Here is a 23,680-nt window from a genome sequence, read left to right as displayed (position 1 = left end):
TTTGCTATAGCAGTTTCCTGAAATTGTCTTTATTCTTTATATAGAGAACAATTCCTTTTAATATATTTGTAACATTATAAAATCATGCTCATGGATGGGTTGTCCTGCACAAGACCTGAATCAGGATACAGGAATACATGGTGTATGAAAATTGTTGTTTATCTAACACAAAACTGACCTATTTGGGTTTTGTCTAACATGAATCTGGGAAGACATTTTATTAGCTTTTTGTATTTTTCCATTGCTTATGTCAGAGCTCCTCCACAATCATGGCTCCTTGTTTACTCTAAAGGGAAGAATAGTTTTGTTTACAATGTAACTATATTTCATTGCCAACTATGTCAACAACAAAGCTGTGAGATATTTGAAAGGTCAGGCTTCCTGGGAAAATTGACAAACTCTTGTCTGGAATAACTCTCTAAAAATACTGGCAACTACGAAGTACTACCCCTCAGCCTCCTAGTAGGCACAGCTATGGTGCATTTTTGCATTTTTTCTCAAGTTATTGCATTTCAGAAAACTTACTCTGACCTTAAGATCAAGGTGACCGAGAATCAAATTCATCCAAGATTTTTAGTAGATGCACCTATGTTATTAATTTGGAATTTCCTTCTTCAGTTATTGCATTTAAAAGATTTTCAGAAAACCTATTTTGACCTTGAGGTCAAGGTCACTGAGAATCAAACTCCTTCAAGAGTTTGAAGCTCTTGCATCGCCTTGATCTCAGGTTATCGCATTCACTAATATCCGGTGCCAGGAGCCAGCCCCCTGCCTGGTGGGGTGACGATAATAACCCATCAGCCTTTAACGACTGAGGGGTAAAAACGGTCGGTTCTGTTTAAAAAAAAAAGAAAAAAAGAAAGAAAGTAGGGAAAATGCTGGATGCATCTGGATAAATGAAAACACGTTTTGTTACCTTTTGTTTGCATTTATATTCAACACATTTGCTTTAGAAATCTTACAGTAAACTATAACTCACCACTGAGCTGGCATCTCTTAAGAAAAAAAAAATCTGTTTAAGGCTGAGTGTTTTGCAATACCATTATACTCCTTGTGTTTGTTCAAACCAGCCACAGGCTCTCTGTTGCTCACCCACAACAGTAACATGACTGCAGGGATAAGCCATTATGGAGGAAACCTGCCTTCAGAGTGTATCCGTATCCATTTTTGGATGTAAAACTCACATGTTTCATTCCTTCAGAAGTTTTACAGAAGAGCTCGGCAAAGGAGACAAGAGCTGGCTCAGAGGTGAACGTAGAGATGGCTTCAGGCTGCAGAAAAACAAAACAATTGTAATATTGCTATAAATTAACATATGGAGGAGAAAGAGAGAAAAGGAAGGATACAAAAGACAGATAAAGAAGCATTTGAAAGAAGAAGACATTTAATATAAGGAAGGGGCACAAGAGATGTGATCTGAAGAAATAAATGAAATCTTATGCAGTTAACACTTTTTAAACAAATCAAATTCATCTTAAAGTGTTACATAAACACGAGACAAAACAGAGGAAAAAGAGGAGACTGTGTCAAAATTGCAACATGGAAGATCAGAAAGAAAGAGGAAACTAGAAGAAGAAATTGAGTGGGGGGGGGGGGGGGGGGGGGGGAATGAGTGTGGACAAGTGGAATAAACAGTGTTTGTTTTCCCCCCTCTGGACTTCTAAGTATATTGACAGCATACACTGAGACCATCAGGAAACCAGTAAATAGTCTGTCAACCACACAGCTGCCTACTGAACATTTAGTGACAACCTGCCAAGACTGGACAGAAGCATTCACTGGGGAGGAGGTCAATTCATTTCCAGTCACTCCTATTAATGTGTTTGTCTGTTTTCAAATCAATTTTTAAAGAAGGGTTTGTAAGAAGCAAAATGCAATGGAAAACTTAAATTGGTATAGAACCCCCGCCCCCCAAAAAACCATAAACTATTCACTGCAAATCAACAGTATCTGAAAGTCATGTTCTTAAGAAATAGGAAAATATACACCAAAGATCTGACACAGGATCTTTAAGATGTATCTGGCCCCTCAGTTGATTGAACTATAGTTATTAATGCGCATTATAAATCTAAAAGAAAAAGGGAACCATGAGCGTCTGTGGGTTAGTAGTACCCGACTCCCTACTAAAACCCTTGCTTATCTCAGGCTTCTGAAAGCTGTGTGCAGTACTGTAAGCAAATTGTTGAAGGAGCTCGTTTGCAGATGAACTCGCTGGAAAGATGCAAACTGACTCAAACTAACAAGGGTGCGGTGCAAGTTGAGGTGAGCTTTGCATTTGGCACTGTGTGGAAAAAAAAAGTCTATTAAAGAGGGAGAGACACAAGACAAAAAAATAAGATAACCTATAGAAAACTAAGAATAAAATGGCTGTTTTTTTCAAATTTCCATCCATCCATCCATCTTCATCCGCTTTGTCCGGGGCCGGGTCGCGGGGGCAGCAGCCTAAGCAAAGAGGCCCAGACCTCCCTCTCCCCAGCCACCTCCTCCAGTTTATCCGGGGGAATACCAAGGCGTTCCCAGGCCAGCAGAGAGATATAATCTCTCCAGCGTGTCCTGGGTCTGCCCCGGGGCCTCCTCCCGGTGGGACATGCCTGGAACACCTCACCCAGGAGGCGCCCAGGGGGCATCCTTGTCAGATGCCCGAACCACCTCAGCTGGCTCCTTTCGATGTGGAGCAGCAGCTGCTCTACTCTGAGCCCCTCCCGGATGGCCGAACTTCTCACCCTATCTCTAAGGGAGAGGCCAGCCACCCTTCGGAGGAAGCTCATTTCTGCCGCTTGTATCCGCGATCTCGTTCTTTCGGTCACTACCCACAGCTCGTGGCCATAGGTGAGGGTAGGGACGTAGATCGACCGGTAAATTGAGAGCTTCGCTTTTACACTCAGCTCCCTCTTCACCACGACGGACCGGTGCAGCGTCCGCATTACTGCAGCTGCAGCCCCAATCCGTCTGTCGATCTCCGGCTCCCTTCTCCCATCACTCGCGAACAAGACCCCGAGATACTTGAACTCCTCCACTTGGGGCAGGAACTCATCCCCGACCCGGAGTGGGCACTCCACCCTTTTCCGGCTGAGAACCATGGCCTCAGATTTGGAGGTGCTGATCCTCATTCCCGCTGCTTCACACTCGGCTGCGAACCGCTCCAGTGCGAGCTGGAGGCCCTCACCCGATGAAGCCAACAGAACCACATCATCTGCAAAAATCAGAGATGAGATTCTGAGGCCACCAAAGCGAAAGCCCTCCGCCACTTGGCTGCGCCTAGAAATCCTGTCCATAAAAATTATGAACAGAACCGGAGACAAAGGGCAGCCCTGGCGGAGCCCATCACCCACCGGGAACGAGTCCGACTTATTGCCGGCAATGCGAACCAAGCTCTTGCAACGGTTGTATAGGGATCGAATGGCCCGTAGCAATGGGCCAGACACCCCATATTCCCGCAACACCTCCCACAGGACACCCCGAGGGACACGGTCGAATGCCTTCTCCAAGTCCACAAAACACATGTAGACTGGTTGGGCAAACTCCCATGCACCCTCAAGTATCCTGGAGAGGATAAAGAGCTGGTCCAGTGTTCCGCGACCAGGACGAAAACCACATTGTTCCTCCTGTATCCGAGGTTCGACTAACGGACGAACTCTCCTTTCCATCACCCTGGCATAGACTTTCCCAGGGAGGCTGAGGAGTGTGATCCCCCTGTAGTTGGAACACACCCTCCGGTCCCCTTTCTTAAAGATGGGGACCACCACCCCGGTCTGCCAGTCCACAGGTACTGCCCCTGATCTCCACGCAACATTGCAGAGGCGTGTCAACCAGGACAGCCCTACAACGTCCAGAGCCTTCAGGAACTCGGGGCGGACCTCATCAACACCAGGGGCTCTGCCACCAAGGAGTTGTTTAACTGCCTCAGTGACCTCGCCCCCGGAAATTGGCGGGTCATTCCCCTCATCCCCAGACTCTGCTTCCTCCTCGGAAGACGTGTCAGTGGGATTAAGGAGGTCCTCGAAGTATTCCTTCCACCGCCTGACAATTTTCTCAGTCGACGTCAGCAGCGCTCCGCCAGCACTATACACAGTGCAGGTAGAGCACCGCTTTCCCCTCCTGAGACGTCTGACGGTTTTGCCAGAATCTCTTCGAGGCAGCCCGAAAGTCTTTTTCCATGGCCTCTCCGAACTCCTCCCACACCCGAGTTTTTGCTTCAGCCACTGCCCGAGCCGCATTCCGCTTGGCCTGTCGATACCTGTCGGCTGCCTCCGGAGTCCCACAGGCTAACCAAGCCCGATAGGACTCCTTCTTCAAATTTGTAATATGAAATTGTCTCACTTCAACTACAACGCATCTAAAATTTTCCACCACCTGTAGATTTTTGTCTATGTGTATTAGGAGAAAAGCGTAAACAAAAAAGCTTGATAATGCTTACAAAACCTGTAAATCTACATAAAAATGTACTAAAGCCTTCATTAACCTGCAACATGTTAATGAACTCTCACCACTAACAAGTACACTACAGAAAGAGAATACAATGCAGATGCTCTGGCTGATAGTAGCAAACTTAATCTAATTTTTTAAAAAGGTGGATATTTATTGCATTTAGCACAGTTGCTTCGGTTAGCATCTATGCTGAGCTTTAAGTCAGGGTTTTTTGTGTCACAAATATGGCTCGCTTTTTCACCAGCTAAATCACCATGGTAACATAAGCTGAACACATAACATGAATAAAAACAGATTATGTTCAGACTTTCAGTTTAATATCAGCTATTTTTCTCCAATTCATTTTATTTACAGCATATTTTAAGTGTAATCCTCTACTGGGAGAATATGATTAATACATAGGAAGTTGCTTACGTTGCTAATATCATGAATGAAGCCCAAATGTAAAGTTATGGCAGTGGAAATTACTGTAGCCGGAGGTAACTGCAAATACAACTTCTCTCTGACTGGGGTTTTAGGTTTAGCCACATTACCTAACACAATGAAAGCCTGCTCATGTTGAGCTTCCCCTATAATGTCGTTATGCTTTTCAGGTTGGTGTGACAGTTTTACCTTGAAGGCTTTGACTCCAGAGCTGCGGTGGTTGACTGTGGTGGCTACCAGGCTCTTCCAACCTTGAGGGTCGTCCTTGTAGGGCAGCTGGCCAGCCCGTAGTTTTACATACAACACCCCATCTCTCGACAAGATGGACCTTAGAGAGATAACAAAAGTAAGATTCGCATTTCCGTCTAAATTCCACTTATACATTTACAATAAAAAGAAGGAATTATGGTCCTTATCATTTAGCAAAATCATTACTGTAAACCTCTACCAAAGTTATACATGTTCTCTCTATACTTGCTTTAGATGCTGTGTTTCTTTGCTGAGGTCTACAGACAGTTCCCAGTAACGTGGTCCTTTCACTTTTACCTGAAAAAAATATATTGACAAAAATTACAAAAAAAGAGATTTTTCCAGGGTCCAGGGAATGCTTACTGCAGTTAAAATGATTTTGGGTGGCATAAGAAATCAGTGTTGTTAATAAGGAGATTGCAAACTTCTATTCTAGAGAACAGCAGATGATGGTAGGAATGGGGTGAGATTCCCATCTTTGACAAGGGGGACCAAAGTGTGTGCTCCAGCTAAAGGTGGATCACACTCCTCAGCCTTCCCAGGAAAGTCTATGCCAGGATGTTGGAAAGGAGAGTCTTGTCCATTAGTTGAACCTTGGATGCAGGTGGAACAATGCGGTTTTCTGCCTCGTTGCGGAACACTAGACCAGCTCTTTACCCCCTTTATGGGAGTTTGCCCAATCAGTCTACATGTGTTTTGTGGATTTGGAATTCGACCGTGTCCCTCGAAGTGTTCCGAAGGGAGGTGCTTCGGGAGTAGGGGGTGTCTGGCCCGTTGCTATAAGCAATTCGATCCTTATACAACCATTGCAGGGGTGTTGTCTGTATAGCCTGCAATAAGTCAGACATGTGGTTATTGAACTCATCTAGGTCTGCCCTATTCTCAACTATTCTATTCATAATTTTTTTATGGACAGAATTTCTAGGTGTAGCCAGGTGGTGGAAGCCTTCCACTTGGGGGGGTCTCAGAATCTTGTCTCTGCTTTTTGGAGATTATGTGATTCTGTTGGCTTCATCAGGTGGTGGCCTCCAGCTCGCACCAGAGTGGTTCACAGCAGAGCGTGAAGCAGAGTGAATGAGAATCAGCACCTCCAAGTCTGAGTCCATGGAACTCAGCCAGAAAAGGGTGGTGTGCCCACTCTGGGTCAGGGACCAGTTACTGCCCCAAGTGGAGGATTTTAAGTACCTCGGGGTCTTGTTCACAAGGGAATGGGAGACTGACAGACGGAATTGTGCAGCGACTGTAGTGATATGGATGCTGTACCAGTCTGTCGTGGTGAAGAGAAAGCCCAGCGTAGAAGTCAAGCGCTTAATTTACAGGTTGATCTGTATCACCTTACCTTATGATCACAATCTTTTGATATTGACCCAAAATAAAAATGTGGATACAAGCAGTGGAAATGAGCTTTTTCTGAAGAGTAGCTGTCCTTTCCCTTGGAGATAGGCTGAGAAGTTCAGCCATCCGGGAGAGGGTCAGAGTAGAGCCACTACTCCTGCACTTCAAGAGGAGCCAGTTGAGGTGGTTCAGGCATCTGACAAGGATGCTGCCAGGGTGAGGTGTGATTGATTGATTGATTGATTGATTGATTGATGGATTGATGGATGGATGGATGGATGGATGGATGCGGCAACCCCTACAGGGAGCAGCCAAATAAAGGCAAAGAAGAAGAACAACTATTCTCTGGCTTTACCCGTTTGAGAAGTTGCAGCTCAGGAAGCAAGGTAGGAGCCATCAGTTCTACTGTTGTCTCGTCATACCACTTAGTCTCCTGAAAAGAAGAGGAAATAGTGTCACTCACAAAGTTCGCCTGTAAGATCTCTAAGCACCTTACAATTTCACCAAAGTGCACTATCACCCTTTTATCCGTACAGGGTATTAATACACATAATATTTTATAGAACTGAAACATACAAAACGATACACATTTGATCTATATTTATACACAGTGTCACCAAAAAAACTGCAACAGCAGTATAGAATAGCAGATTGTATGTGAATGTAACAGTATAACAACATGAGGGACAGCACCCCTAAATTCATTCACTTAAATTCCTTTTGAAACAAACCATCTCCAAGTCTGAGTAAGCTTTGACAGATCTTAAAAAGCACACACACACACACACACACACACACACACACACACACACACACACACACACACACACACAGATCTCTCCCAGCAGCAGAACTTATAGCTCTTGCAGTTTAAAACACAAATAACAGTTTAATTAGTTTTAGCAACAGTTGAAGATGAAAAGCAAAAGACACACAAAGGGATTGAAGTAATGATTCTGTACACAAATAAAAATTAGATTCAATTTATCTAGCCCTACAACAAACTGGCAACCTTTTGCCCTGTTACAGCTGGGATACGCTCCAGCCCTCCATGACTCTTAACTGGATTAGAAGAAGAAAAATGGATGAATGGAAGCTTCTATATGGCGGTTGTTTTTTTGAAATGTGTAAATTCCCATCTCTTTGGGCTTCCTCAGCGTTTGTCAAACTACGAAACCAGCAAAGAAAAGATTATAAGTGACTCAATAAAATATTAATGAAAATGACTACGACTATATGAAGTAACTGAAAAAGGTTTTGGAGCAGACACTATTTGCTAGGCATGCTAAAATTCACTAATGCTAGAGGCACCATGGAGGTTACAAAGAAGGATCTTGCGTCATTTCTCCCTTCCTCATTTCATCACTCTACAACAGTACTACTATGACAAAACAATTTTCTTGCTCAGAGCGCATCATTTCAAAAGTCACTGGTTTTGCTCTGTAGTCCTTTTCTTTAAAAATAAAATTTTTTTTTTTTTTAAAAATGAGTAAAGACTTTTTCCTGACACACCTCTCAACTGATTTCCTCTCATTTTAGACACAAGCATGTTGAGACCAACTGTTCCAAGAAAGGTCTGCTTGTGGACTAAATTTGCAGAGAGTTAAGTTCTGAAGGAATGAGCAATTGCCAAAAGCAGAGAAAAATGCTCCCCAATTAATCCCAGATTATACTTTGTGTGTATTTTACACATTGGTGTAAAAAAGAAAAAAAAAAGAAAAGAAAATGTTCTTCTTCTTACGATTACTATTTTTTTTATGTTGCCGATCAATTTTGACGATGTATTTTTGATCATATGTTATAGCTAGTTTTGCTTAAAGTATGACAATAACTACACAATGCCAGTGTCGTCTGTCATTTATTTGAGTAAATTCCCATTACCTATTGGCTTTGTTCCCAAGAGTGTCAAATATTTGCTTTTACAGATATAAAAAAAGCCAGCAATTTCTATGGAAAGTATTTACCTTCACACATGAATGGTTGACAACCATTGATACTGGGAAACGGCACCAATGTGCGTCACTGTGGCATCCTAATGATGCCACAGTGACGTACATAAAATTCTAACAATGTACTTGCTGAAACAGAAAACAATTCCTGCTGTGTTTTAACACTAGGGATGTGTGTGTTGCCCTTAATACTAGAAACTTTTTTTCCCTTCAAGACTTTAGAGAGAGGTTTTGCTAAGCAGTTATGCTATTTTCACTTTCTCTTATATAAAACTGAAACCTACACAGTGCTGGATACCAGTTTTGGAGAAAACTAAGGTGCAGTGCAATGACTTTCCTCCATTTACATGTAACATGTTTAACTAAGAGCACATAGGCAGTGAGGCCAGCTTTTATTTAATGAAATTGTCACAGATTAATTTGAAAGCACATCTTTTGTCTTTCAAAATCAAGGATACTTGATCAAAACTAACAACGAGGAAAACAATGAGTGGCATATAAAACTATACATGTCTACATACCAGAAAGGAAACTAAAGTTAACATAGGAAAAGACTATATATTTATGTACAACAACCAGATGTGCAGAAAAAGGAAAACTGTATGAACAGCTGAATTATTGCTAATCAGTTAAATGCAAAATTAGTAGCAAATATATATATATATATATATATATTAGCTACTCATAAGCTGGCATAAAACTGCTGCTCTTAAAATTTTAAAATAGCACCAATATGAATGAGATGACACCACGGTAGCTGATTTTACACTGACATGAAGACGATTTAGTTTGAAAGTGTATGAAATCAACTGTAGAGGAAGTTGACTAGCTAAGAGCAGTTAACACTGATAAAAAAGCAGAACACAGTGGTATAGTGGACAGGCAAGTTTTTCTAACACCTCAAAACGAACAGAAACCATTGTGCACTACACTCTACAATCTGAGTCAGAACGTACATTTGCTTTTGTGTTAATGTAAAAGTGGAGCACAGAGCACAGCGGTGCCGTTTGTGACAATGAGCTGTGACAAAGAATGAGAGGTGGTTTCAAAGGTGGCTTTGGGACAGGAAAAACTATGTTCAATTTTGAAACATGAACCTAATGGTCATTCACAGGTATTAGGTTGGTACATGTTTCTTGTAACCTGACCTTGTAAGTGACCTCTAAAAGGGCATAGCAAGGCTTCAGGGAGTCCACATCCACAGGGACGAGCAGTCGAGGCTCTGCAGCCAGCACAGCCAGGTGCCGAAGGGCCTGCAGGTGGTAGCTACAGCAAACACAGAAATACAAATATGCATTTGTTTTTGTTTTTTTAATTACTAATATGAACGGATAGACATTCATAACAAACATATTGTTTTTTTTAATATAAAGAATGACAGAGAATTGTGTTGTTATTCTCCAAAATTGAGACAAGCTTAGTTTTTTTACTGCAGGTGTGCCATTCTGAATTTTACAGATCATACGCCACTTCAAGGTTACATAATCTCTACACCATATTGGGGCTAACACTCCCAACTCCGTTACTGGTTAAAGGAGCAGAGGTGTAGTGCTTGAAAAGTTTTCCTACCATTTTAGCTATGATGTTCTAAGTATTGGACAACTAGGCTGACTCAACAAAAACGGCAATGCATTTCAGCATTTAAGAAAAGTGAAGTCAGAATTAAGGAAGGGGTTTTTGTTGGGTCTTAAGTCTCTGAAATGATAGTTGAAAATAAATTTAAAAGGAAACTAAAGCCACCTGAATCAGCAGCATCGGGGAAGGATTTGTGCAGGTTGTCCAGTACTTTTTTGGCAATCAAAGAGCAGAGACGGATTCTGAGCTTGTGGATACCATGCCGAAAGCACATCAGCTAATGAGTGCCAGAATATCTTTTTTTTTTTACACCAAATCTGGCCAATGAGCATGGGAAAGACTTCACCAAGAAATAAAATTGATTGAAAACCAATATCAGGGAAGATTTAACTTGAGTGCTGGTTTTTGCACAGATGAATGGATGTGCAGTACCAGCGCAAAAGCAAGCACCACAAATATTTTTAAGCACACTGCACTTATTTTAAGCTAAACTGATAGAAAGATGCTTCAATGCATTTCTTGCACCGTCTTCTTATTTCTTTTCAGAATAAAACACCAAAAATATTTTGGTGGGAAACATCTAAACACATCTAAAATTAGTGTAAAGCACTGTGCAAATTTTATAGAAGTTGTACAACAACTAGTACAAAAACACATGAGAGAGCCACACAAGCAATCATCTGTCCATCACTAATGAAATGATCACAAAAATCATATTCTTATAAGTTTCTATTGCTACTTTTTGGTACTTACACAGGTTATCAACTAAACTCTTATTTTAATATTGTGCGCATATGTATTAGTCTCACCGGTTGTCAGTGCTGTGAGCAGGGAAGTGTGGATACAGGGCACACAGCAGAGCAGCGATGGCTGAATTGGAGGTACTGAGGGTGTACCTGAAAGATGACGTCAAACAACATCACTAAAAAAAAAAATACAAATACACCGTTCTTTCTTTTCACAAAACATTAAAACATGTTCAGTACATACTGATGGGTTTGTAAGGAGAATTTAATTACACAAGCCATTGTAAAGAAAAACGACAACAATAAACTTAAACAATAGAGTACTGTACATAAGTCTTGAGTCACCAATGATAGAGACTTCCAAGTAATCTTACACTGCAACTTAGTGGCAGCAGGTCTTATGGAGTGAGGAATCCAATTTTGAAATGTTTGGTTCAAATTGTTGTCATTTTGTACGAAGGTCAAGCAAGAGCTACAACAGTGTCTACAGCTATCTGTAGGCTCCTTCATGGTCTGAATTTCAGCCAGCTTTTCTGGGGATATTGTCAAAATTAATGGAATTCTGATCCATAGCAAAATATTCAGAAATAAGATATTCCTCAAGACTTTTGCACTGTTTTTAATCTAAATATATATTTGAAGAACCTTGTGTATAAAAGCAAAACACATTCTTCCACATAAACTTTGTGTTCTGTTAGTTAAAGCAGGTGAGTGCTGTAATCCAGTTAAAACCTTCAGACTGCAGTAGAGCCACTTAAACGTAATAGCTGGCAGTTAAGCATCTACTTTGACTCAACATTATTAAAATGACCCCATTAGTCATACAATAAAGGCTTCTTGTGTCTGGAAGGTTACTGAGGTTCAACTGGGATAAAGGATGTTGCTCTTCATTTAATGGCTCCTTAATACTTTTAATTCCTCTACTCTAGTAGTTCCAAACGTCAGGGTCAGCATGCCCTAGAGTTTCATAGAGGGTGTTACAGAAGTCCTGCAGCAAGTACACAGTAGACAGATAACACAATCATCATGCTTCAAAAAAAAAACAACCAAACTATTTCCAGCTTCTCAGTTCTTGATAAAAGTGAAAATAGTTTGGGCTTTGGGGCACAAAAATGACAAAACAATCATAGTAAGAAAAATCGACACTTCTGTTAAACTAAATGTCTAACTTTTGCTTATACATTCCTTGAGACAGAATACCCTTATTGTACCCCTATAGCCTTCTAATAATTGCACTCAAAACGCTGGTTTCAAAACAGACAATGGCATATGGCAAAGGGAAAACAAGGACAAACAGGATGTTCTTAAAATCCTAAAACAATTGGGAGCCACTGCAGTGCTCTCTACCAAAATACTGTTTACTTTATACCGCTACACTAAAAGCACCTCAGTCCAATGAGGTGCTTTAGTGAAGCATCATCAGTTTTCTATTTTAAGCAAATAAAGATTTTTTTTCTGCTTGTAGCACTGAGTCAGTCAAACTGACTAACAGCAACATTACACGACTGAAGAGTCCTACCATTTGGGCGCCTGGCTGCTGCTTAGACTAAAAGAGGGATGAATGCTAACAATCAGTTCTTTTGAGTCACTTTCCTTTTGTGGTGCGCTTGACATTTTCAAATTCTGTTGAAATGAATGAACTTCCAGGAGACTGAGCCAAAACAAAAAAGAAATAAATCCAAACAAAATAGGGGCAAGTAGCAGAATCTAACTCTAGTTCTGAGTCTAGCATTTTAGTCAGTGTCAGTGGGACAAGTATAATATATCTTATGTGCTCATGCTTAACTAGTACAAACTGAAACTCATGCAAACAGAAAGAACTCGTGATAGAAAAGCCACAGTCACCTTTGAAATACAGATCTAAGCCCTCTTCACACAAACTGTGTACACTGTTGGAAGAACTGGATTGAGCTGCCCATTCTCACATAAGCAGTGAAAATGGGCAGACAGTGTTCTTACTACTAGAAATACAACATCTGAGGCAGAATAAAGGTGCTGTAGGGTGAACTGTGTAGGGCAAATGAACACTGGCTCACAATATCTGTCCAGTTATCACATGGGACCAATCAGACATCAAACAGTCTTCGTACTAGGGAGGTGACAGTTTAAAAATTATTCAATGTGAAATCCAGCTGTGTCAGACACAGTTTGCGTCACTTCAGTTTCCTACTGGGGGACAATTACCAAGCTCTATCTCAATTGAGATCCAATGGGAAGAGGAAATTAAATACGGTAAGTAAATAAAGAAGGAGAGGTTGAGGAAAGGGGAAATAAAGAACAAAAAGGATCACCAAATAAAGAGACCAAACGTAAATGGGAAAAACATACGTGAGAAATTGAATGAGGAAAAAAAGAAGGGCCATGATGTAATGATAACTGCTAAATAAGTGGAAAGCAAATGTGACCAGGACATTTTCAATGGAAACAGAGAAACTAAATGACATACGAGCAGACAGCGAGACTGCAGGAAAAGTGACAGTGAAATAGCATGACTCTGCTACCCAGCATGACCTACAATCTCTGAAATGACACAAGACAAACTGCTTATGAAAATATATGCTATCGTGCAGAGCATTCAAACCTGCAGTCCTTACAGTGTGTGGGCTTTCAGCTGGCAGGTCTAAAATAAAATGTGACCTGAATGAAATGAAAAGGTCCATCTGATTATGGCTGTAGGTGGAGAGATGTTTTTGCAGAATGTGATGAAAGAGTGGGAGCTGTTGTTTCTCTTCAAAATACACAGACCAGGGTCAGCGGTTTGAGGAACCTGGCTTGGGTGTGTGTTTGCGTGCACATGTGCGCATGAATGTCATTCATTATGTGGAACACAGCACTCAAAGCAGACTTTTTTTGTATTTGTGTGGCTAACCCACGCTGTGCATGTGTACGTGTTGCATATGGTCTTTCCCAGAAAAAAGCAGGGTGGGTGTGGGTTTGCATGTATAGATGGATGGATGAATGCATGCAATTGTTCAATTCAGGTGTCATATGACAGCCTACATACAGAATATAACTCAAACCTCAGTGTCTTCCTTCATTCAAGAAGCATGAGCAACATCAAAGTGTGTGTGTGTGTTGGTGTGTGTATTTATTTTTTGAAGCATGATTCCTTAGAGGTTGTTGTGGAAGTTTAAAACAATGCCCACCTTGTTGGTACCTTGCCTGTTGTATAGTCTTGAAATGATTTTATGTATGTAAACATTTGCGTTTATCTATGAGTATATTGTACAGTTTTTTCTTCTTACTGTTATATTTATTACTACTGTACTTCCAAGCTTTACAGTTCTTCAGAAAAATCTACATCAGAGAACCACATTGTTTCATTGTGTGAGATGTTTCTCCAGTATCTTGAATACTGGAGCCACCGTTGTTAAGATATCATCAGTACAACACTAAATATGTATTCATCTACAGCTGAAAATAAAATGCAGCAAATGGTCTAGTTGATGCTTTTTGGAAACAAAAATGATTAAAAAAAAAAGCCAATAAAAAAAAAACCAAACCTATATTTAATATTTAGAGACTAGAATATTTGTCACCTCATCAAAAAGTTATTTAGGACAGAGTAAGCCATCGCTAGCCAAGAGTTAGGCTAACTACAAGAAAACCAGCCTGATCTTTATGTTCAAGTAAAAACACAAGTTCAGTGATTACAGAAATTGCTTTACCGGCCGCTCTACCCTTTCCCCAAAGCAACTTGACAAAAGCCTTTTGATTTTTGGCCTGAAAATGCACTTCAGCTATGAATAGATAATTGACAATTGATATGAATTCAAATGTATTATAGTTTTATACTAGTTTTCTTCACTTGCAATAAGGAATATATTTTAATAAATTTCAATGGGATTGGGAAAATGGCCATATTTTGGTTGTTCCCATCTCACCTGCCTCCTCCCAGAAAGAGCAGACCCAGTGCCATGTGATGAGCCATGTGGAAGCCATAGTTCATTTCACCACCAGTCCGCTTGTGGAAGAAACGACAAAGCTGCAGGACCTTCAGGTTTCCTGTACCAGACATCACCATGGACATAGCCAGCAGAATCATTGACAGGCAGGTCTGGAGGTTGTAAAATGTGTGCTAGGGAAGAAAAAGAAATCAAAGAGAAAATAATTTAACTGTAAGTAGATGAGGTAGCACAACATTGTTTCTTACTGTTAACAAAGTCAAAAACATAAAACACTCACAGCACCCACAGCAGCTGTACCAGCAAAGGACATGATTGTCATGTGGGTCCTGGCCAAGCTATAAAGGCAGTCAAAGGCATCAGAGTTGGCAGAGCCAGCAAACCGTAAACCAAGTGCCAAACAGGCCCCAGCTGTAATGTAGTCTTGGGCTTGGCTAAGAGAAACAAATACAATCAATTAGCAGAATTCAAATGTATAACATGAGTTGATGTTTTTGGCTTCAATACTTACGCCATCGTCTCCATGTTAATGTCCTCTGAAGGGTCAAAAGTCCCTCTCATGATCTGAAAACAAAATGAAAGTTGAAAACAAAATATAGACACGAGTGGTCAGGTTTCAGAAATAATACTTTTGACAGTATTTATTTGCTAAATTAACTGAAAACTCACAAAATTCTCATGATAAAACTATGGAAATAGAAAGTAAACATCAGGGAGGAAAGGGCAAAAGAAAAATCATAGGCAGTAAGGTGACAGTGGTTTAGAGTTAGCTTGCTCTCTCATGTTTGTGTGTGGCCAGCTTCATCCCATAATCCAAAGACATGCAGTTACTGGGGCTAGGTTAAGTTAACTGGTGATTCTAAATTAGCCTGACTGTCTCTCTCTCTCTCTACTGGTTGTGCAGCAAGCTGTCCAGGATGTACCCTGCCTGGGTCCTGTTGCAGCTGGCATAGGTTCCAGCTAGCACATGACACTGCACAGGGTGAACTTAAGAAAATGGATGGAAGGAATGAAAAGATATTAAAGCATAAATCTCTGTATAGTGCTGACTATAATGCAGCTATTCATACCTGATTAGAAGGGCAATAACCTGTTTTGAGTGTGCCAAGGTTCTAGTTACTAGTATTTATTGCCATTCAAAATACAAACCACAAAAATGTAGTTTTACATATTTATATCCAGTGGTGTAAATTATACTGTAGCAGTGTTTCTTAAACTGTGGGGGTGGGCCCCCCTACTGGGGGATAAAGTCATTGCAGGGGGGCGTGGACAACCAGAAGAAAAACATAAAAGATGGGAGTGAAACTAAACTGAGTTGAATGCTATCATGCTGACAGTCTTTTTAGTTATCTATTTGACAGGGGGGAAAAAAATGAAATGGAATACATTTATGTTATTAAAGATTAAAAGTATGGGATTATTTTTTTCCTTTTTGTCATAAAAAGGCAGAACAAGCCTGAATTAATTATTTGATACTCTTCCCAAGGGGAAAATATTTCTGGCAGTTTTGCTGACCAATACATTGAATTTTCTTCATCATGAAGATATCAAGCAACAAACACTGCAATAAACTATCCACATCTACAGGTAAATGCTTGGCTGATTTACAGATAAAATTTTGGCCTTGGTCAAATTTATCTGAGTTTATGTTATCAGTAAGCCTATAAGGACATAGGAAGTTAAAGGCTAATATGCAGACTATTTGTTTTAAAGTCACTGTAATTATTCACAGTGTTATCAGACACGGCTTATTTTCCTGCCATTTCTCAAGCTTAGCGGCCACACAGGTTTTCGCTGTTCTATAACTATATTTACATATACACGTTGGACATTTTTTAATGTTTACTCTCCCAGTCGTTTGTTGAAACATCTCTAAGATGTTTCCAAGTTGTATTTTGCTCAGATAACTTTTCTGTTTTTAGAAATAGCCTTTTTCTTGTTTATCCACTGACGCCATTTCTGCTCATGTAAACTACCCATCCATCTTTGGGTGCATCAGTAAAGTACAACTACAGACCAGGGGAAATGCTTTTATTAACAGAATGTAGCTAGAGTCATTATGCTGTTACAGCAATTACCAAGAACCAATATCAGTGCATCTTCCAAAAAATAAGCCACCAGAATTGGCTAAATTAGCTAACTGAAAAAGGGTAAACCTGCCTCCATCCACACAAAACCACACGTCACAAATGGGATTTTCTTTGCAAGTTGTTGATTTGTTGCAGGGTGTGTGGCATCATGGCTCCAAACATGTCCACTTGTTCCTCTTTGTGTGTGTGTGTGTGTGTGTGTGTGTGTGTGTGTGTGTGTGGTGTGCTTATTTTCACCTGTGGGATGTTACTCTTGACCCAGATAGTATTAGGCAGGATTTCATCCCACATGATAATACACCGGGCCAGAGTCTTTAGGGGTAGAGAGAAAAGAAGAAGAGACACAGGTATATCAGATTAAAATATAGAAAGGTGGGAAAAAAGATCACACACAGAAACACACAGAGCTAGATCCACACTAACCCTCAGCAGCAGAAACTCTGGCTTAATGAAGTCCAGGAGGAACAAAGTATCTGGAGGTTTCAGCCAATCAGCAATCGACCTAGTGGGCGAAACCATGATGAGAAAAGGGAGTGTTAATACCTTCTTTCAGCATCCTCTCAAACAACAGATAGCAGATGAGTTTTAAAGAACCTCTTGACCATTAGACTGTTAGAAACTGGAGGAGTCTCAGTCTGATGTAGTGTAATGTCACTATTTTTTCCATCAAATAGGCTATGGTGCTCCAGTTACGGTTCACGTGGGCAAGAAGTGGTTAGAAAGTCGAACACAGCACAGGACATTTTGGCCATTTTAAAGAAACACCCCACCAGCATTACAGAGTAATTATGGTGGAAAGATTCTGTGCCCCTTGAACAGTTTGCTACTTCTAATTCTATAACACCGGTATTACATTTTTTGGGGGGTAAATATTTAATGTAATATTTTTATGTTTTTTTTCCCAGTTTATTCTATCTAGTTCTGTTTCTCCTAATAAAATAAAACACTTGTCAGCAGAGTATCTCTTTTTAGATTGTTTTGTCACACCATGAAGAGTATGCCTACACTCTTTGTATACAAATTTTAGGAGGTCAGTAGAAAGGAGATAAATCTAAAACAGAAGTCTTTAAGTCGCCTTTCCAAGACATGGAATAAACCTATTTTCATATCAAAACTTTTTTTATTTTATTTTGGAGACAAAAATGTAAAAACCTTTTTTCTCTCACCTGTTGTTGGTTTTGAGGTAGATCATGGCGAGGGCTAGCGTAGCGCCTGGACATGTCACATCTACATTAATAGTGTCACCCTCCTGAAATGACCAATGGTAAGGTTAATTAGCTAATCACAGAAGCCAGACCACTGTTTCATCAAATCATTTGGTCAAACTTCATCTAAAGAGAGGTGTGTCCCAACTGCAAAACCCCTTCACACCTACATAATTAAATATGACAATTAGCTTTTTGCAATTGGGATAGTTTATTTAATGCAATATTGTTTACTCGTGCTACTTTAGAGTTTTCTTACACATTTGACATTGGCACATGTGACAACAATAAACTGAGAACAAACCTCAACTAATATGGAAAATAAAATTCATGAAGATTTGTTTACCAAATCCTTTCCTATTAGTGGGGAAAAAACAATACATCAGCACAGACTGAACATATGAAGAACCATGACATAGTTTTTGAGCTGCAGTTCTTATTGTATGGTAAAATTCTTTAGTAGTTATACAGTCACATTCTTCAGTATTATTTTATCGCATTGAAATAACACTGCTACACTGTAGACAAAAAAAAAAAAAAAAGGGGGGGGTTTCTTTCATGTACCTTGATTTGGTAGCTGGGGGATTTGTGCCTCTCCCGGTTGGCCCCAGCCTGAGCTCTGCGATGTCCCCCAACCATGTACTGATACAACTGCTCAGGGACATTCAGGTCTGTCATCCCAATCAGGTTGCTGCCATGCTATGAGGAGAAAGGGGAAGGAAGAACAAGCAAGGTAAGTGCAGGACAGAAAAGGATGAGAGTAGAGATAAGAAACAAGAGACATGCAGAGACAGATGTCAAAGAAAACCAATATTTGAACTTGGGTTTTGTCCCTTTATTACTGGGCTTCAAGCATCATTAACACCTGACAATATTATGATCTGAGGTTTCTCTTACAGAAGTGAGCAGGTATCCAAGGGACTTTTAAAAGAACTTATGTGGCTTAATAACAGAAAAAAATGTATGTGTACAAAAAAATAAACATAACAATCGGGTTTTGTGAGAAGCTGTTACTTTTTTTTTTAATTAGTTACTATTGCAACAAACAAATGGAAAATGGCAACGTATATTCATATATATATGTTTTTTTGTTTGTCTTACCCCCAGACAGACCATACCAAGAGCGAGCCCAGCTGCTAACGAATAGGACTCTCTGTCTGTACAATATTCCATCTCTGGTCCAGGGGGTCGACCTGAACAACAGACAGACCAAAAGTTACCATCTATGCATGGCAAGAAAAATCTAATTAAAGTAAAAATAAAAGTTCAACAGTGAGACTGGATGCAGTGTTTAAAATGGAGCAACAGAGCTTAAGCAGAACTTCTAACCTGACTGTTTACAATGTCTATTCAAGAAAACAGTATTTTTCTTGCAGTTTGAGAGATACCTATCCATTAAACATGCATTTGGCAATTAAATAATAGCCCAAAACCCAAATTATATTGTGCACTTTTTTTTCAAGGTGTTACATATATAAAATACTGTTTATTTACTTCAGTGAAATTCATATCCAGCTCTTTAATTAACAGCTTTTAATGTATCCGATTTAAACTTTTGGGTAATTTTATGGAACTTTTTCCCATTGTGTTGTCTCCCTTTTGCGCACACACACTTACACACCTATCTCAGACAGCAAGACTTCAGCATTGTGTCTATGGCCCGTTCCTTGGTACACCAGCCCGATGCCAATTACAGCTGCAACCTGTAACAGAAAAAGAAAAAACAAAGAAAAAAAACCAGATGAAGAACTGAATGATCATCCAGGGAAGATAAAAAGAAATCTCTTCGGGGGTGCGACAGGAAGGGCATCTAGCGTGAAAATCTGACAAATCAAACATGCAGCACTACCTGCTGGGGCCACCCCCTGTGAAGACGGAATTAATCGAAATTAGCTTTATCTTCTTCTTTATACGTACTCACTCTTACCTGAACATTGTGTGGCACGTCCAGCTCAGTGGAAGTGGGCGGGAGAAGGGCAGGAATGTGTATGCCAAGTAGGCGAGTGATCGACATGTCCATGGTGCCCAGTTTGGCTGAAGACACACCCAGGAGGAGCCCAATGCTGGTCATTTCATGGCCCTGAGAGACAGAGGCACCCAGACATTAAATCACAATAAAAACTGCATCTGCAATTATCAGTGATAAACAACAACTTTCTAATATTTCATACACAAAGCAAAAGCTAACAGTAGAGAAATATTATCAAACAGCTTCTCTTCAAATAGTAGTCACTTTTAATAAAATTTAGACTATTACTTATTGAAAATGCAGTGTAATGCATGCTCTTTTGCACTAAAAAAAAAATGCAGTCTAACTGGCTTGATCTGTGACTCTCGTATCTGAGATCATGACAGACAGTTTTCATTAGACCCCTGTGTGCACATTTGTTTGACCGACCACAACATGTTTTAACACAAACAGCATGAAATAGGTGATTGCCGTGCATAGTGAACACATGCCATGAAGTAAGAGGCCATCTGTTGGACAGCCTTCCTTAGCCTTCATAATTTAGACATCATATTATCATTTGACTAAAAGTAAATGAAAATATTCTTGTATTGAATGACAATGTAGACAAAAAGCTCAGAAAATGATGATTAACCATTTTCTAGTTTGTGAAGATAACCGCTGGGACCTTGTATGAAATTGTAAAATATGAGTTGCTCTCTTCCAGGGATGTCAAAAATCATGGGTCAAATACGAGTTAAAATACAAACTGAAAAACTAGATACAATGACACAGTTTTTGCTTGTAAAACGCTGACGCAAACTGGAATGTTTAAAAGGTGAATGGCATCACCCCAAATTCTTTTTAAAACCACAGTCATAAACAATTCTAATGAATTCTGATCCTCAGTATGCAATTCTCTATCACAGCAAGAATAGAAACTGTCAAAAAACCACTAGCAACAAACACGCTTCAACCACGTTCATTGCTTTCATTCACACTGGAAGCTGTGACATATTTTACCATCAACTCTCTGCATCTGATTAGTTCATTCTTGTGTGTCGAGCTGTGGATATTTATTTCTGAGCCTTTATTTTAAAAGATCAATTAGTTAGGAGACTATGAATGAGATACTATAAAGCTATTATAAAGAATATAATTTAAAATAAAAGAAATATATACTGGTGAAATCTCGATATTAGGGCAGTTGAGTTCCAAGATTCACCATTACGGTTTTTATACCAACAATATAATTAAACGTTAAACGCATACAATAAAAATTTGCAGTGAAAAACATTACCATGTAAATGCAGAGGGGGAAAAAAAGAACTCAAAATAGGAGGACATGGTGTAGAACACAATTAGGACTGAGCAGACTTATATTGCATTCATACAATGACTAATACAGGGAAATAACTGTGATTATCATCAACCACAGCTTAAATTTACACAAAAATCAAAATTCAAAACGGGAAATGAAAATGAATCAGTCTTAAACATAGCGTGGATACTCAGTATGGATGAGGTTCAAAGGCTTAGCAATCAATCTTCAAATACCCTTTCACATAGACATTTGAATTTAGAAAAGAAAAAAAAAAAAGATTTGGCTTGCGACATCCTGTTGTTTTTCTCACCCGAAAGTTGGAAGGAGTTGTCTCATGTCTAAGTTCTCACAAGGGAAAGTTTCACTTTGACTAGCTGCCAAGCTATGACGCATGTTTATGTATAAACTGTATTTAACTTCAAATTTGTTTTCATCTTATCGTTCTTTGTAAGTTGGGCGTGTGACAGAAGCGGGAGCTCTAAATTATTGCAAGAAAACAAAATTTAAAGCACAACCGGCTCTAAACTGAGCATTTAAAGTACAAAGTATTCTTTGAGTGTAGAGTGTTATACATGTACTTACGCACACTTCTTACTTTCTGCTGTAAAACTCAACATAGCAAAGAAATACTGAAATTGTTCCAGCACATGTAAGCCTGTGTGTAGACAGGTGTGCACCTTTGTGAGGTAGTCATGTATGTTCAGCGTGGCCAACTTGGTGAGGTGTCCATTGAGCCCCAAGGCCATAAGGAAGCCTGCATACTCATTAGCCAGCTCAGGGCTCTTTGGCTTGTTGTAGGCAATCCAGGCTGAGTCCACCTTAAAAACAAAAAACAAAATTAAACTATATTTATTGGTATAACACTAATAAATGTCTTTGTTGCAAGAGAATGAGGTTTTTTGAGTATTTACAATTATTAGAATATTTTATTTGTGCTCAGTTTTAATATCCATTTAGCATTACACTGCCCAAAGAATAAAAGACACTCAAACTAGAACAACAGTGACATTGTAACTAATATGGCTCACGTTCCATTCACAGTTATTACCCGTACAACTACTCTAATGCCCATTAAGTGATCATTGTGTGCAAGATTCGCTGAAATCGGACCAAAACCCTGGAAGTCTCCATTCTTGTTAATTATGAAGGAACACAATGACAGTAGCTTTAGCCAGAGTTATAAGCTAAAAGCTAAAACAAGCTGAACAGTATAAATAAATATTCATCAAATGCTTAAATCTGTTAGCATCAATATCATATTTTTTTTCAATACTCTCCAGTTTAACATAACAATGACATTAGAAATAGGTAAGTAGTAAATAAACACGATGTTGAATAAGCAATGTAAAATGTTTTACATTTAAGGTTGGATAAAACTGAAGCTGTGGAACAAGCTAGCGGGTTTTAATTAAAATTATTCTACAGAATTACAGGTAGAGCTAATAGAAAAATACTAATAAAATAATAAAAAATAAAAATTTAATTTTTAAAAACATTTATAGGCCTGTCAACATTAACATTTTGGGGTATTTACTAAGTAACAGACTGATTGATTAAACATGCAATGATTTCAGTCTCACCTGTGAGGCAGGGGCTATTTTAAGCCCAGCAGCTACTCCGTTATGAAAACTGGGCCAGCTAGTCATATTGGGAGGAACATCAATGTTTCCGCTGTTCAGATCTACCACAGTATTCCTCGGAAGGGCACGGCCTGAGGAAGAAAAATAAAAATGAGAAATAATCTGCAAATGCATGTAGTTATTAAAACGTTAATCCTCTTAAACTTTGGAATATTTTGTTCCTGATTTAGCAAAGATAATTACAATGTTTTTTCTTTTTTTGGAAAGTTATGTTTCCTCTAGGGCAGTGATAAATTGTACTGCAACAGCTTTTATTATTGCACAAACTAATTTTATCTTCCTGTTAAATGAACCATTTACAAATTTCCACATTCTCGTCAACTTGTTCCAGTAGATTTTATTTTTTAACTGAAAACTTAAAATACCTGTGAGGTTGAGTTTTGGGACAGGTAAAGGTTCAGTCGGTACTGGGTGATAAGAGAAGAGAGTGAAGAGGCCCCTGCCAACTGGCAGGGCCATGGTCCTTTGACACAGCTGCAGGAGTCTATAGAAGGCAAGGACATGGACAGGGCAGGTGATAAAAACTATAAAAACATCACAGATTCTAAAAAAATGCCAACTGGCCAATAAGTTTACCACACAGATTAGGGGAGAAGAAAGGAAACACAGAACAGTACAGAAATATATACTGCATATGCCTTTTTAGAACTGGTGTTTTGCTGTCTCTGTTTCAAGACCAAAGATGTTCATGACAAATGCATGCATTATACTCACTTGTTCTCTTTCTCCTCTATGTACTCATGGTCAGACACCTCTGGGAGCTGGACAACACTAACCCGGACAGGTCTGGAGCTCTGCAGAAGCCTCCTGACCTCTTGGACCCTCAGATCCTGACTCCAAATCAGTCCTGTGACCTAGTGAGA

General features: G+C 39.6%; 1 protein-coding gene across 1 annotated transcript in view; it reads right to left on the bottom strand.

Annotated features, from left to right (window-relative positions):
• anapc1 (anaphase promoting complex subunit 1) overlaps nucleotides 1–23,680 on the bottom strand; it is a 60,440-nt gene that overhangs the window by 11,701 nt on the left and 25,059 nt on the right. The window contains exons 30-49 of the mRNA XM_082557932.1: nucleotides 23,532–23,671; nucleotides 23,183–23,301; nucleotides 22,758–22,888; nucleotides 21,855–21,995; nucleotides 19,833–19,985; nucleotides 19,527–19,608; nucleotides 19,007–19,098; nucleotides 18,470–18,604; nucleotides 17,867–17,949; nucleotides 17,124–17,202; nucleotides 16,938–17,012; nucleotides 15,122–15,174; nucleotides 14,891–15,044; nucleotides 14,590–14,783; nucleotides 10,769–10,855; nucleotides 9,533–9,650; nucleotides 6,791–6,868; nucleotides 5,330–5,397; nucleotides 5,041–5,179; nucleotides 1,185–1,271 (exon numbers count right to left, since the gene is read on the bottom strand). Of these exons, the coding sequence (XP_082414058.1) occupies nucleotides 1,185–1,271; nucleotides 5,041–5,179; nucleotides 5,330–5,397; nucleotides 6,791–6,868; nucleotides 9,533–9,650; nucleotides 10,769–10,855; nucleotides 14,590–14,783; nucleotides 14,891–15,044; nucleotides 15,122–15,174; nucleotides 16,938–17,012; nucleotides 17,124–17,202; nucleotides 17,867–17,949; nucleotides 18,470–18,604; nucleotides 19,007–19,098; nucleotides 19,527–19,608; nucleotides 19,833–19,985; nucleotides 21,855–21,995; nucleotides 22,758–22,888; nucleotides 23,183–23,301; nucleotides 23,532–23,671 (2,208 nt within the window). The remainder of the gene's footprint in view (nucleotides 1–1,184; nucleotides 1,272–5,040; nucleotides 5,180–5,329; nucleotides 5,398–6,790; nucleotides 6,869–9,532; nucleotides 9,651–10,768; nucleotides 10,856–14,589; nucleotides 14,784–14,890; nucleotides 15,045–15,121; nucleotides 15,175–16,937; nucleotides 17,013–17,123; nucleotides 17,203–17,866; nucleotides 17,950–18,469; nucleotides 18,605–19,006; nucleotides 19,099–19,526; nucleotides 19,609–19,832; nucleotides 19,986–21,854; nucleotides 21,996–22,757; nucleotides 22,889–23,182; nucleotides 23,302–23,531; nucleotides 23,672–23,680) is intronic.

This window comes from Aulonocara stuartgranti, assembly GCF_965226115.1.
Source record: "Aulonocara stuartgranti genome assembly, chromosome: 13".
Lineage (NCBI taxonomy): Eukaryota > Metazoa > Chordata > Actinopteri > Cichliformes > Cichlidae > Aulonocara > Aulonocara stuartgranti.
This window is presented reverse-complemented; position numbering and strand designations above follow the sequence as displayed.